Here is an 18,146-nt window from a genome sequence, read left to right on the forward strand (position 1 = left end):
TGTATGTTCTTCCGAAATTTAGGAATCCTAGAATCGACTGTAAGTTTTTTAGTGTTCTAGGTGCTTGGAGTACGGCACATTTCTCTAGGAAATTGTCAGCCAGGCTTTTGCCTTCACTTGATAACTCATATCCTAAGAATAGGACCGTCAGATGGGCAATTCTGGATTTCTTAAAGTTGAATTTGTAACCCTCTGCAGCGAACCCAAGTACTATGATGTTCACTCTTTTCAAGTGAGTCTCCAAGTCATCATCTGTTAAGTAAATGTCATCGACATAAGATAATGCTTCATCATCATATAGTTGTAGTAATTCTGTTACTCTCGCTGAGAATACCCCCGGGCTGTTCTTGTACCCCTGGGCTAACCGACAGAATTGTTTTTGAGTGCCATTTACTGAGAACGCAGTTAAATATATGCTCTCTGGTGCTATGTTTTGACAAAAGAATCCATTGGAGATGTCCAAGGTTGTTTTGTATTTTTTGCGCACTATGTTATTCATTAGTGCAGCACTGTGTGAGTTTTGCACTGCAAAAGTTTTGCAACATGTGTTAAGGTGTCGGTAATCCAAAACTAGACGATATGAATTGTCTGGTTTGGAGACCGGAAACAAAGGATTGTTCATTTGTGAGGTGCAAGTTTCAATCACCCCCTGGTATTCTAGCTGATCTAGTATTTCATTTACCTGTTTTTTAGCTTCTTGCTTAATTGGGTACTGCCTTTGTGCAGTAGGTTGTGATTTTAACTGGATTTTGTGAGGAGGAGAATCCTCATCCCATCCTACATGATTTTTATATAAAGCAGGTGCTAGAGCCACTGCCCACTTTCTAGCAAGTGTGTATTTTTTATGAATTGGAATTTGATTTGAGAAGGCAGGCATAATTACTTCTTCGCCATGAGGGCACTCCCTGACAAACTCTGGTGGCCAGTCTTTTTCAGCTAGAAGGATATCATAGCCCTTGGAGAGATTATCCCAAAATAGTCCCCTTATTTTCCTAGTCTTATCTCCCTCTATACGTAATGTTATCTTGTATATCTTGTGGGGTTTGCTAACCCTGGTGTCTGCAGTTTCCACTTGAAGATATTCATTCGTGTCCACTGTCTCCAGATGATTCATAAGGACTTTGCGAGCTATGCTCACTTCTGCTGCACTGTCTAGCATTGTCTGAGCCCACTCTCCGTTTTTCAGTTGTATCCTCAGTATTCTCGGCATTGTTAACTACCTTGATACTGGCTACCTTCTTTTTTGGAAATTGTAATTTCTTTTTTAGCTGAGCAGGTTCCTTGTCTTTGGACTTGGCGTGCTCTTCTCTTTGTTCTGATCGTCCTCTTCTTTCCGATTTCTGCGAGGAATTCTGAAAAGATTGAGAGGGACGTGTATAAATGTCTTGATATCTATCAGGTTTTTTAATATTATCCCTATTTCTAAGGTTATATCTATTCCCAGAGGGGTCACTCTGCGGTGACCTCTGTCTTCGGTTTGGAGATTTTTCTCTTCGCCTAGGAGACCTTCCTCTGGACTGGAATTTCTTTTCTTTAGGATTGGATTTTTTATTTCCATCCCAGTTCTTTTTTGGTGAATTGTTATTAAAAAATATTTTTTCTGGACTTTCAGTCAGTTGCGGTTTTACTGGTATTCCACCTAAACTATCTCTACCTAGTTCCTCATAGGACTTTTCTATGATTCTGGCAATTTCAGCTGGTTGGTCTGCTATATCTGTCTCTTTTAACCTCTGGCGGATCGCCACGTTTGCTGCTTCACCTTTTATGTTGGCTAATAGTATAGCCAAGACCTGCTTGAAGTCTTTTAGTAATTTCATACCGAGAGTTAAAGCGGGCTCTGGACCGTATTCATCTTGAATTTGTTTTAGCACATCTGGTATTACCGAAATGGATGGAACACCGTGCGTTTTTGTGTAGATGGAAGCAAAGACTGTACCCCAAGTGTCACAGTCCTCAATGTGTGGTGCGATTCCCATTGGAAGACAGATAGTCAGAATCCTGTGTTTTTCTAACGGGGTGGTGTCAGGAAACACCGCCTCTATTTGGGTGATTTTCTGTGCCAACCAGAATGGTATTTGTTCCCGTTTAGCCGGTACTTTACCTAGGCAAGACTGGATGTTCTGTGGTGTAATTTTATTTGTGTTCCCCTGATGAGGGGTCAGCTGTGGAAGTTTAATCGTTGGCTGAATTGTTGAAGTCTGCATTACATACTGGACTAATTGTCTATGAATTTTTAGTAATTGTTTTAGCTGTATTAACAGCTCTCCTGTAGACATCCCTTCGATGTCTGGGTGTGGTGTGTATCCGGCTAAGACCGGCCACGTTGCTCCTGGTCTACCTAAAGGACCGAGCCTTGTAATGTGATTGTTATGTATCAGGGCGCCATCAAATAAGAGCAAATGCTCTTGGAATTTGAGTGGTACTTCCACCTCCTCGAAAGGAGTGTAAATGTCAGGTGGTACCTCTATTTTGTAATAGTGGAAGTACTTTGTTACAGCATTTGCTGCTGGAAAATGTATCCATGTATAGTATACCTCTGTCTGCCGATATTCGTGTGCCTCAATTACGAATATGACTGTGCCACCTCTAGGTGTCAGTCCATTTTCTATAAGTTTTAAGGTTATAGATTTCCTTTTGGTGACCGGGATTAGTATTATATCCCCGTCTGCGTCTTGTAGTGCAGTATCAGCTGCTGCTATTTCAGCTGCTAATCTAACTGCCTCTCTTTCTTCATCACTGTCTCCCATTTTACCGACAGGATGGTATTATGTTTGTTTGCAGATCAGGTTTCTTATGGGAACAAAGATTAGATGCACAATATTTTGGAACTGTTTATCCTTCAACGTTGACTAAACCAAGAACCATACATAGGAGTTCCCTCCTGCGAGGTCTGGCGGATATAACCTTTCACCCACTCCAGACGTCTTTGGAGTATGTGGGAAAAGGGGTCTGAGTGAGAAAGCACGACTGAGTTACTCTAAATGTCTTACGTTCGTTTTATCGCCCTTTCCAAACGCGTTGGGCGCCATGTAGTGTAGTTCCTATCTTCCCAATAGGCTCTGCGCATTGGAATAATACCTACAGCAGTAAAGGCCTAGACCAGACGTTAACTAGGTCTACTACTGTCGATACTAGACTTAAGTTTTGGGTTTGCCAGCGTAGCTCAGAGTTCGCTAGAAACTTTCTCGAATGTTCAAGGAGGAATTAACTTCCCTGATTAGACAAGAAGGGATTTAGTTTCTGACAACCATAGAACATGACAACTTTGCTCTCCCCTAATCAAGAGTCAATCTCGAGAGTCGTGTGAACAAAAGGCAAATTATTTTACTCAGTCAGTACGTGCATTCTTAGTCTCATCAGAATGTAGAGAAAAGGAAGAGACGGGCGTGTTCAATAAAAAGGTGTTATTTATTGATCAGTCTCTTTTCTCGTACAAGAGAAATGGATCGATATTATTGCAATACTTATAGTTAAGTAAAGTGCATACATTAAAAGCAATAGTATAGAGTAATACTGTAAAAACATTGATATGGTTTCTAAGCCATATGATGTTTAAAATGAATAAGATATATTTACATACACATATACATTTGACTAAACGTACTCAACTGGTGTTTCTAAATACGCCTACCCCGTGTACCTGACCTAAGTCTAATGCGTGGGCGGGAATAGAAAGTTACAGTTTAAGTTAAGTTTGTTTTTGCCAAGTGAATAACTAAGAATTCTCTGAGAGGGGTTATTCAGTTCTGTACCTGGAAGTTAGGATGAATGAGGAATGGTATCTCTCTCTCTGGTCTCGATATTCCAGGCGGCCTGCGAGGGCTGCCCAGAAACGCCGGTGCTGGATTCTCGGCAGGAGAAAGCAGCGCGTCTCTCAGCGCGTCAGAAAGGCGGGGCTGCTGCCAGCGGGGTCTGCTCTGCTCTCGGCTTCGGCAAGGATGGCTGCTCCGTCTCGTCACCACGCGTGTGTTTGCATATGGCAAGATCGGTAATATTTATACCTTTAAGGTGCCGAGATTGACGTAAGGATGGACATAGATACGTCAATAAAGATGTCATACGACTTGCTCGTTAGTACATTCTTTACTAAAGTTCTCTGTGAAATCAAAACAATGGCCGCAGGGTTTTGCCCAGGTTGTCATAGGTTTGATTTGTTATGAGAACTCCGTATGCCTTATCAGGGGCTGGAGGAATATCGCTTGTCTAATTAGATCGCAAGCGTTATGACCTAATCAGATAACATGTTCCTGTGCCGTAGTGTGACTGCGTCAGATAACGGTATCTGCATCATGGGGGTTTTCTGCCTCATGGGCTGACTGCTAGTTAACTTGTTGGTTTGTTTAACTAGAATAGGGTCAGGAATAGGGGGATCGATTCAGAACCGATAGGAATACATGACAGTCTGAAATTCCCATTTACTTACTTGACCCTCTGTAAAAGGATTTATATTAGCTGGTTTCAAAGCAGACAACACACTGACCACCATCCTGAGGGATGCTATTGACCCTCCTTTACCCCCAGCCCCCTCAATCGGCTGTCAGTTGTTGATGGCATGTGGTAATGTAGGTTATGTTCCTCTGTCGGCTTAAATTCTGACAGCCTTCTATGTGGAAGCATGTTTCCTCAATGTGGTGTTGTAGATGAACAAAGACTGTGCTGTCAAGAACTTTACCAACAAAGGTTGAGGTGGACAAAGCTGGTTGGAGTTTATCCATGCTACCGTGATGTCTGCTGTATGTAGGAAGATTGGTGCTAGAAGGTATATTACTTGGAGTGAATCATGGAAGCATTATAGGCGGTAAACCATGATTATAATACAAATAAGACAACATGTTTGGAAGATTGTCAAAACTAACACCCCTTCAAGACCGCTGCAAAGGTTGACAATTGGATGAGCTGACAGATCTCATATTACTGCCACCAATTTAAATGAACTGTTCAGCTTTTTCAGTCTTAGACCTGTTTAGTCTTTTAACAGAATTTACTTATGAATCCCAATATTAACATCTGTCTTCTCTCTGCTGCAGTCTCAAATTGTTCAGAGCTCACAACATTAACCTTGGTTTGCCACAAATATCCTGCCTTGGGATCTAAGTAACAATAACCCTGACAAAAATACTTTGCAAGAGGCAACTGAGAAAATCAAAATACCTGAAATAAAATAATTACTATAAAGTTTAGTTTCAAAAGGGCGTATAATTTTTCGAACATCATTTTTTAAATTAAATGTTTGTTTAGACATCCCTGTGACTTTTTACATCCATGCTTTTCTTCACCCTGTTTCTGTCCACCAATGACACGAATATAGATTTTCTCTGTAACTTAACACCCTTTACAAACTTCTCAAACTTTGCTTCCAGCTTCACATGATGTCACCTGCCTAGTCATTGTTGTTTGATGTTTTTATAATATGTCCCTATTGTATTTTGTTATTTTCTGTACTCCTCCTTTTTAGGTCTCGGAACTGCGAACAGATTGCGAAGCAATCTGTCGTTCCGAGACTCTATTGTAATCATTCTCGCTTTTACGAAGTCAAGGGAGACAGGAGACAAGCGAGGTGCACGCGCAACCTTGGAACTGGGATCAGGTCGCGCGCGCTTCCTGTCTCCCATGGCTCCTTGGAAGCAGACTCACACACGCACACACGCACGCGCGCGCACATACACACACACACACACCCTCGCCACGCATACACACACTCACACATACAGAACCCCCCCCCGCCGCGCATACACACGCACGCACACACAGAGGACCCCCCCCTACCTCATCTCGGCGTGTCTTCGCGCTCCCTTGTTTACTTCCTCGTTTGGGCGTGCAACCTTCATAGGTCCGCCTTCCTAAAGGCGGGGCTTATCCTTCCCTTGTGTTGTATTCTGATTGGCTAGCAGTGTGACGGCCAGCCAGGTGGGTTGGTCACGCGAGAAACAGAAGGGAAAACAAAGATGGCGGCTTGAAGTGTCGGCGGAGTCTCGGCTATCGGTTGTCTGGAGTCTTACGTTGTCGAATATGTCCGGAGTGGAAGACAGGGAGGCCGGTGTAGGCCAGGGGTCCTCGGGATCCTCCTCTGCGGGACTGGGTGAGGCTGCCGGCCCGGCAGGCGGGGCGCAGGAAGAGGCGGGGGGCACTCTGCTGGGGACACGGGTTCTGCACCTGCAGGACGGAGACCCCGATGCGCCCCTCAAGAAGCGGCTCAGAATCGGGGCCGCGGGCAGCGTCAAGCTGGAGGAGCGGCTCTACTCGGTGTTGTGCTGTACTGTCTGCCTGGACCTGCCCAAGGCCTCCGTCTACCAGGTACTGAGCTCCCCTGCCAACTGTTGCCAGCTGCTCCCACCCTTCTTCCCGAACCGTTACCACCCAGAGGCACTGACTCCTTTATCATTTCTACCCGAAGGTACTGTAACTGACCCCTTTACAATTAACACCCAGATGCACTGACCCCCTTTACCACCCAGGGGCACTGAGCCTTTACTGTTGCAACCCAGAGGCACTGAGCCCTTTACCATCCAACCCCTCTACCGTTATTCCCAATCCCTATACCGATATCTCCCAATCCCTCTGGCGTTCCCACCCTGAGTCTCTGACACCTATATTGTTACCACCCAGAGGCACGGACTCCTAAACTGTTACCACCCAGAGGCACTGTCCCCTTTAGCATTTCTACCCGAAGGTAATGTAACTGACTGACCCCTTTACAATTAACACCCAGAAGCACAGACCCCTATACCACCTAGAGGCACTGACCCCTTTATTGTTTCTACCCAGAGGCACTGACCCCTTTAGCGTTTCTACCCAGAGGCACTGACCCCTTTAGCGTTTCTACCCAGAGGTACTGACCCCTTTACCGTTTATACCCAGAGGTACTGAACCCTTTACCGTTTTTACCGAGAGGTACTGACCCATTTACCGTTTCTACCGAGAGGTACTGACCCATTTACCGAGAGGTACTGACCCCTTTACCGTTTCTACCCAGAGGCACTGACCCCTTTACCATTTCCACCCAGAGGAATTAAACCCTTTACCATTTCTACCCAGAAATACTGACCCCATCTACCTTTTGTACAGGGAGGTACAGACCACTTAACCCTTACTACCAATAGGTATTAAGTCCCTTACCATTACCACCCTCTCAAACATTTACTACCACTATGTACTCGTCCCCAAGCTTTAACTAGTACCACCACATGGAATTCCCGCTCACCACCCCAAGTCATACCTCTCAGACTCCTAACCACCTACACAAAGTGCACGCCCATAAGCCCCAACTAATACCACCCCCAGTTACTGCCCCCACCCCAACCGTTCGTATCATCCGGTATTTGCTGCCTCCATCCTAGAGTCATACCATCCATGTTACTGAGTCCGGCTCCTGAAACACCACTTCAGGCACGGATGGCTCTCCATAGGTGCTCTCCCACTCCTTCCCCGAACCATACTGCCCTCATGTACTTGGCTCCCTTCCAACCGCTGTAGCCTGTCGCCCCCACTAGCATCTACCTCCCTTTCCCGAATTTCACCTTTAACTCCTTCGTCATCTGCCATTATCCCACCTGATCCCCAGTTTCTGTGCTTTTCCCCACCTCTTCGTTTAACTTAGAGCATTTGTCAAACCCTTGGACCTTTCTTGATGCTCAGTTACTTTTTGCCATAATGGATGTTGAAGCCTTACATGGAGCGACAGTCTAAAGTAAACGACGAGTTAATTTATCATGGTGGTGGCAACGCCCCCTGGCTCCAGTTTGGGGCGGTCAGCGCCTGATACAGTGTGTTGGCACCAAGGAATGCAGCAGAGAAAGGGTTGAATGTATAGTACTGAGATCTAATGGAGGGTACCGGACGCAAATTTGGGTTCTTTGATAGAGCGCCCCTTTACATTGGCAGATAACTGGGCCAAGTTGTGTTTTTGTCTCCTCGACGTATATCATGGCTTGTTAACCCTTTGCCCTGTTTTTAGCCTTACCACACACAGGGTCTATATTTAGTGTGACTCGGTAGCGTGAGGAATCTTGTAGATCCTGGAGCCTCGAGCGTTGTACTGTTGTCAGCTCCTCGTTTGGCCTTCAGGCGCTTTCGAACACCCCTCCTCACATATATCTCTTTAACACATTTTATCTGCGGCCTGGTGCTGCAGTTGGTAAAGATTCTTTAGAGCTCCCAAGGCAGTGCATTCGAGTGCTGTACTCCAAACTGAAGTACCTGTGATGTAGGGCTATGTGTTTTAATCGGTATGACCCTGGTGTTTGCTGGTTGTTTCAGTTCTTTTTTAGGTCTCGGCTAACCGCGCGAAGCGCGTCTCCGCCGAGCCCCTATTGTCGGCATGTGAGCTTCCCAGGAGACAATCCTGGCCACGCGCATCGCCTTGGAGGCGATTTGAAAGTGGCACGCGCACGCGAACGAGCGCTGGGGCCAGGCGCTGTCTCCTGGGAAGCTCACGCATGCGCATACACACACCGACACACACACAGACACAAGCGCCCACGCACGAACATACATACATACATAGGACCCCCCCCACACATACACACAGGCGCGCGCACACACGAGTGCACCCCGCCCCCGCACGCATACACACAGGCGTGCGCACACACGAGTGCGCACCCCCCCCCCGTCGCCCAACTCCACGGCTCACGGGACTTCACTCTCACTACATTAACGGACCAACCTTTCTCTAAATCCCTCCTGTTTGCTCAGTCAATGCAGCTGCCGACGTACGAATCCTTTTAGAACCAACCCTGGAGCGCGATTGCAATTGGCGGGTGGTGTACGCCCATTTAGTGTTGCTATGCTCCCAATTGGCTAATTTTACTGTCGCTCACACGTTGATCCTGTTGGGCTAGAGGGCGGGCACTTCCGCTCTGGCGTTGCTTAGCACCCGCGCCTTGAGCGACGATATCTCAGGGGAGTCTGGGAGTGGAGCTATCGGGCGGAGAATGCTCGGTACGGGGCGACCGGGGCGGGGAGAAACGGGCCTCGGCTCTTCAAGATGAAGGAGTAGATTATTACACACAGGCCGAGAAAGGCAACTGTGGAGAGTGAACACACCACTTAACAGGAAAGGCAGTCAAGATTCATACGAGGGGAACGCAGGATTCAGTGGCGAGGAGACCGGGGCGAAGGACAATTCGTGCTTGGTGTGACCGAGGAGCTCTCTAACTTTGGAGACACGCACACTGGTTTGAGTGGGCTTTGGGCATCCTCAGGCTTTCCAAGGATGCGTTACCGTAGTTTGGTGGAGAAACAGTAACGTAGCTTAAACTTGAATACAGATGTGAGCATACAAAAGTAAAAAAAAGAAGCACTACACGCATACATAAATGTATACCTCCGCAGATTAACTGCCTCATTGTTCCTTTTATCCGCTGCTCCATCTGGGGATGAGATGTGTAATTCCTTACAACTGTGCCGAGCCCAAAACCTATTGAAAATGAATGAATTACCTGTCAACTATGAAAATGTCGAGAGCCCAGTCCATAATGAGGCAATATGAACACCTCTAGTTAACAATGCAGCACATCGACACAAACAGGAGGAAATAGCCCCATCAACCCCCTGCTGCCAACCAGCTGCTCAGTAAAATTCACACACTGCGCGTGAGGGACTGCCATGATTGCCGAGGGCAGCCTGGGACTCTGTATCGGGGACAGTGGCGGGGGAAGCTGCTGGCACCAGCCAAGAACGCTGTTCCCAAGCAATACTACCTACCGGAATGGGAACCTGCGCGTTCCCACAGCATTCGAGCGCTGGACGTGTGTCCGCTTTAGTCTGATTCACACAAAGTCAGCTAATTCCGGAAATGGTAGGCGCACGCTGACGCCGTGTAGATGGTCAGATGGCCTCATTTCATGGGGAACTATCCAGTTGACAGGGGCTTTCTAAAGGAAATTACGACTTTCATAGTGAGGAGGGGGCCCATTTGTCCTGTTAGCGCTGCTTAACACAGCACCAAGAAATCCTACAAGTGGGGAAGAAGATGTGGCCTAATGGCCAGGGCTGCCCACTTCAGAGCTGGGGAAACAGGTTCGAGTTTTGGCGACGGCTCAACATCCTGTGATTCATCTAAAGCGCAGCATGCCACCACTGCTACAAAAATAAATACACTTTTTTTTGGCCTACAATTTATAGACTTTTGTTGCAATTGGTGTTGCAATATTAAGCAATGCCAATAGCTCAAACTTAATTAACCCGAGACCTATTGCATTGTAAATGCTTGTTAACTCCTGGTCCTTCCTTCACCAGTATGTCCCTTCTTCTACACCATGACCACCACCCTCTGGGAATGAGAGGGGAAAGTCTGGGATTCCTTTGCTTTCCATACACGAACCAGCCTGCATAATGTGGATGGTTTTTACGTAATTTTTCAATTGATAATTTTCAGTTTTCTTTTGCTTTGTTTTCTTCTTTTGTACATGGATATTTCTACTTAATACCTGATGTTCAGTAAGGATAGCTGCATTTCCCACATGGTGATCCTGAACAGCATGTTTGGGCACCTTGTTTCAAGGAGGACTTCGAATAAACTGACCTACTAGGGTTTGTGGACACTGATCACCAAACATTCTCTTTCGTAGCATATTTATATTGTCAGTACACTGTTACAAGCACATAATAAGCCCTCTGATGTTGGTGATGTCCTATGAATGTGTCAGAATAAATAGCCCTGACTCGCATTACAAAGCAGATTTTAAAATGCATTTATATACGTTTCATTATGATTATCTTATTTTAAGTTAACGTAATAAATAATAGTAATGTGCTAACATGGGATATTTTGTGCCTGTATTTCTTAAATATTCTATTTTCTTTGATTGTTTTTTTTAGGTTGTTGCCGAAAGCCTGTCTATAATTTTGAAATGCCTTTTGACAGTTCTCTTGGTTGTTTTGCATCCACACTGGGGACTTTACATTTTCTCTTTGTCTCAGGTAAGCTTCGGCTGCAGAAATGTATTGTACATTTAGGTTTCATTATTCTCTTAATTAAATTGTTGTGTTCACTAAAGATTGTTAATTTTGTTACTCCCCCCCCGCCCCCCACTTTGGCACTTCTTACAAGTTTGGCGGTCCTTCTGGAGCGCCGCCACCGCGATGTCCACAGGAGGACCACCAAAGCCATGGTGTGCCAGCCTACCGGATTACGATTGCAACCTATGGCAGGAGGGCAGTGCTGCGGCAGTCTCACTGAGGTGGGCTGTTAGGCTCATAGGAGAGCCTGACATGCAACCCACCACAGTGACAGCTCCTGCAGCACGTTCCTGCACGTGTGGTATGCATGCCACTCCATGCAGGAACAGGGTGCAATTCCAGGGAGGCATACCATGTGCCCCCCCCCTGCATTCACTCCAGGCCCAGAAGCAGCAGGGGGCCCTGTCTTGTCTCTCCGCCACCCTTCCCATGGCGGGCTCATTCCATGAAAAGGGCGGCGAACAGACAGCTCAGAATATGCTTGGTGGTGCTGCAGCTGCACCGCCAGCATATTCATGCTCCTGACTGCTGCGAGACCACAGCGGGAGCCTGAATCCCCGGCCGACGCAGTGGCAGGCTGACCGCCAAATTCGTAATACTGAGAACGGGCTTGCAATGTGGCAGTGGTCGGACCGCCATCACGAGTATGGAGGTCCTATGGATCACCGTACTCGTAACAAGGCCCTTAATCTCTCTCTGTTTCTGACTATTGTTGTGCAATGTAAACTAGCCATGTCAACATTTGTGATGCTAAAAAGTCTAGCAATTGACTAGTTCTGTCTCACTTATTTGCTTCTGTTTCCTTTTTTCCACATGTCTGAGATCTGGTTTAACCGATCTCTCACATGTTTTATTTATAGCACTTCATGTGTTAAATGTTTCTGCTGGAATGAATATTGCCCTGTTTAAAGTGCTCCACTGTTCCATAGGGGTAGATATGCTGTAATTCAAATACCTAAAGTAAATAATAACAAAAATGTAATCTAGGTTTTGTCTTTTTATACAGAAAATCTAGCTGCTAGATAAGTACACCTGGCCTTTAATGGGAATTAAAAGCCTGAGTTCTGCAGTGAATCCTGGAACTTTGTTATTTGAGCCACATTTGCAGGGTTTGGAGACATGAGGTTAAATGGCTGGAAGTCTTAGTCAATATTCCTTTTGAAATAGCCTTGATCCACTCATTTTTCAGCTAAAATTGTTTCCCCTATGAAAAGCAGTTTTGCAGGAATATTTCTGATTTGTGTATTGTTACTTGCATATATAACAGAAGGAGAATACTGGTACTTTTGTTATTATGCCCACAATTCTTATATTACAATTTAACTCATGGATAAGTAGAAAAAAGAAATATATGCATGTAAATTAGTAATAGTTTTTACACTTTACAGAATGTATCCAGTACCATGTAGGAAAATAAGTATTTGTTATCAATCACAGTGATAGTGGCCTTCAAGTAACAGGAGATCACCACCTGTAACTGTGTTTAAATAAAGATGTAGTTTTTAAGAGCAGCTCACTTTCTCTAAATGAAACCGAACGGTGTTTGAAAAATAAATAAACGTTTTTAAAAATGTATTTTTACTAACACTTCACTGACAGTTGGCAGTGGTCCACTGGACCACCGCCTACTCTCCAAACTTTCTTCAGGATTCACAAAGGGTAAGAGGTTCAAAGGGGACCTATTCCCCATTGCGAATCAGATACCACCTCTTTGACATGCCGGTACATGATTAATGGTTTGCGATTGATTGATACATTCATCTCCAACTCCTAAATAGGAGGGGCAAGCCCCTTTCATGCCCAAGTATTTGCCATTGGGGTAAGGTCGCCAAAGACCCCTTAAGAGTTGTAAAAGGCATTTTGTGTTCGCAAACCCTGAGATTTTCTGAATTTTATATATGCATGGTACGTCCTTAAGTTCTTAAAGGCCGCTGTCTGGCTATATATATATATATATATATATATATATATATATATATATATATATATATATATATAAAAGGTTCACTGCTCACTCTTATATTCAAATGTTGTAAACTAACCATGGCAGTTAGTGGAGTGGAGTGGGTAACTGATTTAGCGCAGCTCACCCAAAATCCAGTCAACAACCCATAGTCTGATAAAGTTTCTAGCATATTTATGGGAATGCATCACATAGGTTTTTCGTATACAAATAATATAACAGAGGTGTATAGAGAGACATTTTGGGTTGCATGTCCAATCGCCACCCCTCTGTCTGTGTTCAGCAGCTGCACCAGCGATTCACGTACTAATTGTGAAGATCACAGGAGACTGGGATGCCCTTTTCTTGTGTGTCTCTTTATATTCTATTCGGTTGATACCAAAGTGTTTGTATCAACACTTACTGATAAACTTGTGTATATCAATGTTACCAAATTAATGTATCCTTGTACCAGTACCCTGGATATGGTTTAAAGAATACATTTCCAATCGACCATGTCAAATGCTATTTAAGCATATAAGCTGGCTACAGCTTGTGGGGATTTTATACACTATTTACTCAAGAAGCGGAAATAATTACCTAATATTAGTTCCTGTATTATGTTTGATCTTTGTGTACTATTAGGTGCAATACTTGTGCTAATCTGTCAGCTGATGTATTTCCTAATATCTTATTGTCAGTATTCAACAATGATAGTGGATGATAAGATTCACAACATGAGTGGTCTTCACCTGATTTGGGTAGGAACTCCACAGTTGCTTCCCTCATGGGTGAGGCAGCACTAATATCTGTAGTGTTTTAGTGCCCGTAATCTGAGCGCTAATTTGTCAGTATATGCTTTGGAAAAATCAGTTGTCAAATTGTCGCTCTCCGAGGTCTTCTTTGAGCTTATACTTGTTATAGTCAACATAGCTTATACTTTCCATGGTGTGTTTAGTGTCCTCAGGCGTGATTTGTTCCCCCAGCATTTCCTTCTATTGTAATGGAAATTTGGGTAGTTTTTCTTCATTTATTGGTTGACATTTATTTTTTATGTCTGATGTGGGTGATTCCTGGTACATTTCAGTATAATAGTACTTTAGACTATGATCTAGCTGTTCTTGTAGGTAATCTGCTGTCATCAGTCAGTTTAAGAGATTTTATTGTTTTATTACTTTTCTCCCAATTCTATGTCAGGACCGGAGGCTTCAGATTATGCTTTTCCTTCTTCGCTGTTTATTACAAATACAAAACACAGCAGCCCAGAAAAGCACTGAAATTAGAAAAAATGACTGAATAGACTCCAACACGGAGATCTAGTAACATGTAGTACTCAAAACAAAGAAAACTACATTTCCCATCCAGTCCGTGAATAACCACAACAATAGTCCTTTCACAGTGTCCATCGCACGAAGATAGGGCGTCTCTCTTGTGTTCCCTTCCTCTTTCTTCGCTGCTTCGCAGCCAGTTAAGTCCCTTGCTCTTTTCTCTTGCCTGGTTTACTGGGTTGAGGGTTAAATTGTATGCATTTGGGTTTCTTTTGCTGTTCCACGCTTGCGTGGCTGTTTGGGGGACTCTGTTATTGTATTGTACAGCTTTTTTTCCCTACAGAGCCCCTGTTACCATCGCGGGGACGCTTTCGCCCCTCACGCGATGTCCCCGTCTGGATCGCGGCCCTGATTCGGCCGCTAGGGGGAGCCGTCGCGTCTCGTTCTCCTCCGCGCGGTTCCTCTCAGGGAAGGGGGCCGCGCTGAGGAGAAGGAGCTGCGCCGGAGCCTCGCCTTTGCCGCCTCACCCAGACGCCCGTTTGTCGGGCTGTATTGTCCCCAAAGTACATTTCTGACGCCCCGGACGGGGTCTGTAAGGCGGGTTACCGCTTTGTACGCCTGCGGGCTGTATCTCACGGCACCATAGCGGTTTTCACCGCGTTAGCACGCTACGTCCCTAGTTAGGGGCCCGCTCTGAAGAGCCTTGCTGTAAGCGCGCAGGGGGGGCGGCATCGACCCGGTCCTTGTGAAGGTCGGCGCGCTTGGAGGCGGGTGCTGCCTCGATAGGTCTGGTCCCCAGCCACCTCATCTGTTAGCCTCTGGCTGCCCCATACCCGGGTACTGTGTTGCCCACGAACTCCTAGCCCTTGCCTATCACCATTTGTACTTATCCTTGCGAGAACAGGGTTGGTGGTCATGGCTGACGGGTACTATGTGGAGGAGGAAGAGTCCCACCAATATCTTAATGATGATGCCTTCTATGAAGCTGTCGACAGCTCCATTTATAGGTGCGTGCAGGAGATAGTAGGTCCCATGGAGGACAGGCTCTCGGCGTGCATTGTGGAGGAATGTGCAAAGCTAGGTCAAGCGCACTTGGGGGCCTCTGGAGGCAATTCTGCGTCCTCGGAGGGGGCACCCCCTGCTCCTAAGAAGGCTTGCAGGGAGGCTGCTGGGGCCCCTCAGGGGGTGGATAGGTGTGCCTTTGAACGCCTGCGGGATGCTTTTCTGGCAGAGGCGACAGATCCTACCCCGGCGCCGGCCCCAGCTCCGGGTCCTTCGGGCCAGACTGCGACGGCCCCTTCCTCCCCGGGAGGGCTCTCTCCGGTGGATACGGACGACGACGACGACGAGTCGGTGAGATCGTGGCGGCCGTCCGGCTCTGCGGCGGAGTTACCACAGGATAGCTCGGGTATGCTGGATCCGGATGAGATTGTTCATCCGCGATCGGCCGCTTGGGTGCCTGGGGACAAGGTCGCGAAGTTTGTGGCGGCGCGCCTACGCAAACCACTCGAGAAGGAGGCACGGAGTTGTCTGAGGGGTGAGTGTCCCCGCCCTACCCTGGAAGGGAAGGTCGCCATGACACCTGAATTGGATGGTAAGATGGCCACATTCATGGCGAAATTTGTCAAAGACCCCCGTAAGGGGATTGACCGTTCCTGGCGTTCCTGTCAGGATAAGCTGCTTGACGCCATAGGTCCCATTACCAAGATACTGGATATGGCAGAGGAGGCCAAAGTTTCTGGCAATCCCATTTCCCCAGACGTGCTATCGAGTTGGGCGCAGAGGGTGGTCATCTTCCTGGGGAACGCCAACTGCGCCCTCTCGACGGAACGTCGCCGATCCCTACTGATTAAACTTGACCCCAAGTTAGGGGATCTGGCCTCTTCGGAGGCGGGCGCGGTGGCGCAGGGCGGCTTGTTTGGGGACCCTTTTATCAAGGAGCTGGGCAAGTTCGTCAATACGTTTACCTCCCTAGACAGGGCCCAGTCCAACATCAAGAGGGTGTTTCACCAGCGTTTTTCCCGAGGGGCCGGTCGCGGTAGGGGCCACGCGACCGGCCGTGGAGGCCAAAGTTTACCCAACAAAGGGCAAGGCTCCGGCAGAGGCCAGTACAACACGTCGGCGAACTACACCAACTTTTACCCGACAAGAGGCCAGCGCTTCAAGGGGCGCGGAGGTGGTTTCCGGAACGACGCCGGTGGTAACAGTTCCCATGGTGAGTGTAATACCTGCGAGTCAGGTGCGCATTGGGGGTCGCCTGGCCGGTTTTCTGAACGCTTGGGCAGCGATTACATCGGATGCATGGGTGCTGCAGACGGTCCAGGGCTTCCACATAGAGTTCTACGATCAGCCTTGTCAGCTAAGGGCGCCACACCCCATTGTGTTTTCACAGGCGGATGCCACCTTGATCGACGAGGAAATCTCGGCGTTATTACGCAAGGGGGCCATCTGCCATACAGTACGCCATCCTTTCGGCTTCCTCAGCAACGTCTTCCTAGTGGAAAAGACGGACGGGGGACAGAGACCCGTGATCAACCTCAGGGATTTCAACGGGTGGCTAGTTTACCACCATTTCAAGATGGAGGGAATCCATCTGCTCCGGGACGTTCTGCTCCCGGACGACTGGATGGTCCGGTTGGACCTCAAGGATGCATATCTAGTCGTACCCATTCATCCTCCCCATCGACGGTTCCTTCAGTTTCTCTGGAGGGACAAAGTCTACGAATTCACCGCCCTTCCGTTCGGGCTTTCGTCGGCTCCTTGGTGCTTCACCAAGTTGCTACACCCGGCGATAGAAACCCTGCGGTGTCGGGGGATCCGGATGGTGGTCTATTTGGACGACATCCTGCTGATGGACCAGTGTCCAAGCAAACTGCTTCTCCAGCTCAATCGCACAATTTCCTTGTTGCAAGGACTGGGGTTCGTCATCAACGAGGACAAGTCGGTTCTTTCACCTTCACAGACGATGACATTCTTAGGTTTCGTGGTGAACTCAGTACAGGCCTCGCTCAGCCTTCCCTCGCGGAAGATGGCCAAAATCCGGCATGTACTGAAGCAAACGATTTCGAAGTCTCACACCTCCCTGCGGCAGATTGCCAGAGTGGTAGGACTTCTCTCCTCCTCCATCCAGGCAATCTTCCCGGGGCCCCTGCATTATCGTGCCCTTCAACGCCTCAAGGCGCACCATCTCAGGAAGGGTCTGTCCTACGACCAACTGGTCCCGCTCTCACAGGAAGTAAAAGGAGAGATGGCCTGGTGGCTCTCCCATATGGAAGCATGGAACGGCCGGGCGATTTTTGGCTCCGTTCCGGATCTAGTCATTGAATCGGACGCCAGCAGGTCCGGTTGGGGCGCCCGCTGTGGAGATTTCTCTACAGGCGGCGTCTGGTCTTCCGAGGAACAAGGTCTCCACATCAATTGCTTGGAGCTGCTGGCGGGCTCCTTCGCAATCCGCTGTTGGACCAAGGACATGGCGAAATCGTGACAATGGACAATGGACAATGTCCCTTCGTTATGTGAACCATCTGGGCGGTCCTCGGTCCCGAGCTCTGGCGGACCTAGCAACGGAGTTTTGGGACTATTGTCTATCCCATCGGGTCTCGGTGACGGCGGAATACCTTCCGGGCCGGGACAATCAAGTTGCGGACTGGCACTCGAGGTATCTGCGAGATTCCAGTCTGTGGAAGTTGGACGCCGCGGTGTTCCAATGGTTGAACAACCTGTGGGGTCCGCTCTCGGTGGACCTGTTTGCGTCCCGTCTGGATTTCCAGTTACACCGATATTACAGTTGGAGGCCGGATCCGCTGGCGGAAGCCACAGATGCGTTTCTCCAGGATTGGAGTCGGGGGAAGCCGTATGCGTTTCCCCCCTTCTCGATGGTTCTGCGCACGGCGGCCCAACTCCGCCGCCAGAAGGCAGAGGTGATCTTGGTGACCCCGTTTTGGAGGTCTCAAGTCTGGTTTCCGGTTCTTCTGGAA

The 18,146-nt window shown here is 47.5% G+C and overlaps 1 protein-coding gene across 1 annotated transcript in view; it reads left to right on the plus strand.

Moving 5' to 3' along the window:
• RFT1 (RFT1 glycolipid translocator homolog) overlaps positions 1–18,146 on the plus strand; it is a 122,173-nt gene that overhangs the window by 22,418 nt on the left and 81,609 nt on the right. The window contains exon 5 of the mRNA XM_078661639.1: positions 10,819–10,920. Coding sequence (XP_078517765.1) covers positions 10,819–10,920 — 102 coding nt within the window. The remainder of the gene's footprint in view (positions 1–10,818; positions 10,921–18,146) is intronic.

The sequence above is a fragment of the Lissotriton helveticus genome, chromosome 9 (genome assembly GCF_964261635.1).
Source record: "Lissotriton helveticus chromosome 9, aLisHel1.1, whole genome shotgun sequence".
Lineage (NCBI taxonomy): Eukaryota > Metazoa > Chordata > Amphibia > Caudata > Salamandridae > Lissotriton > Lissotriton helveticus.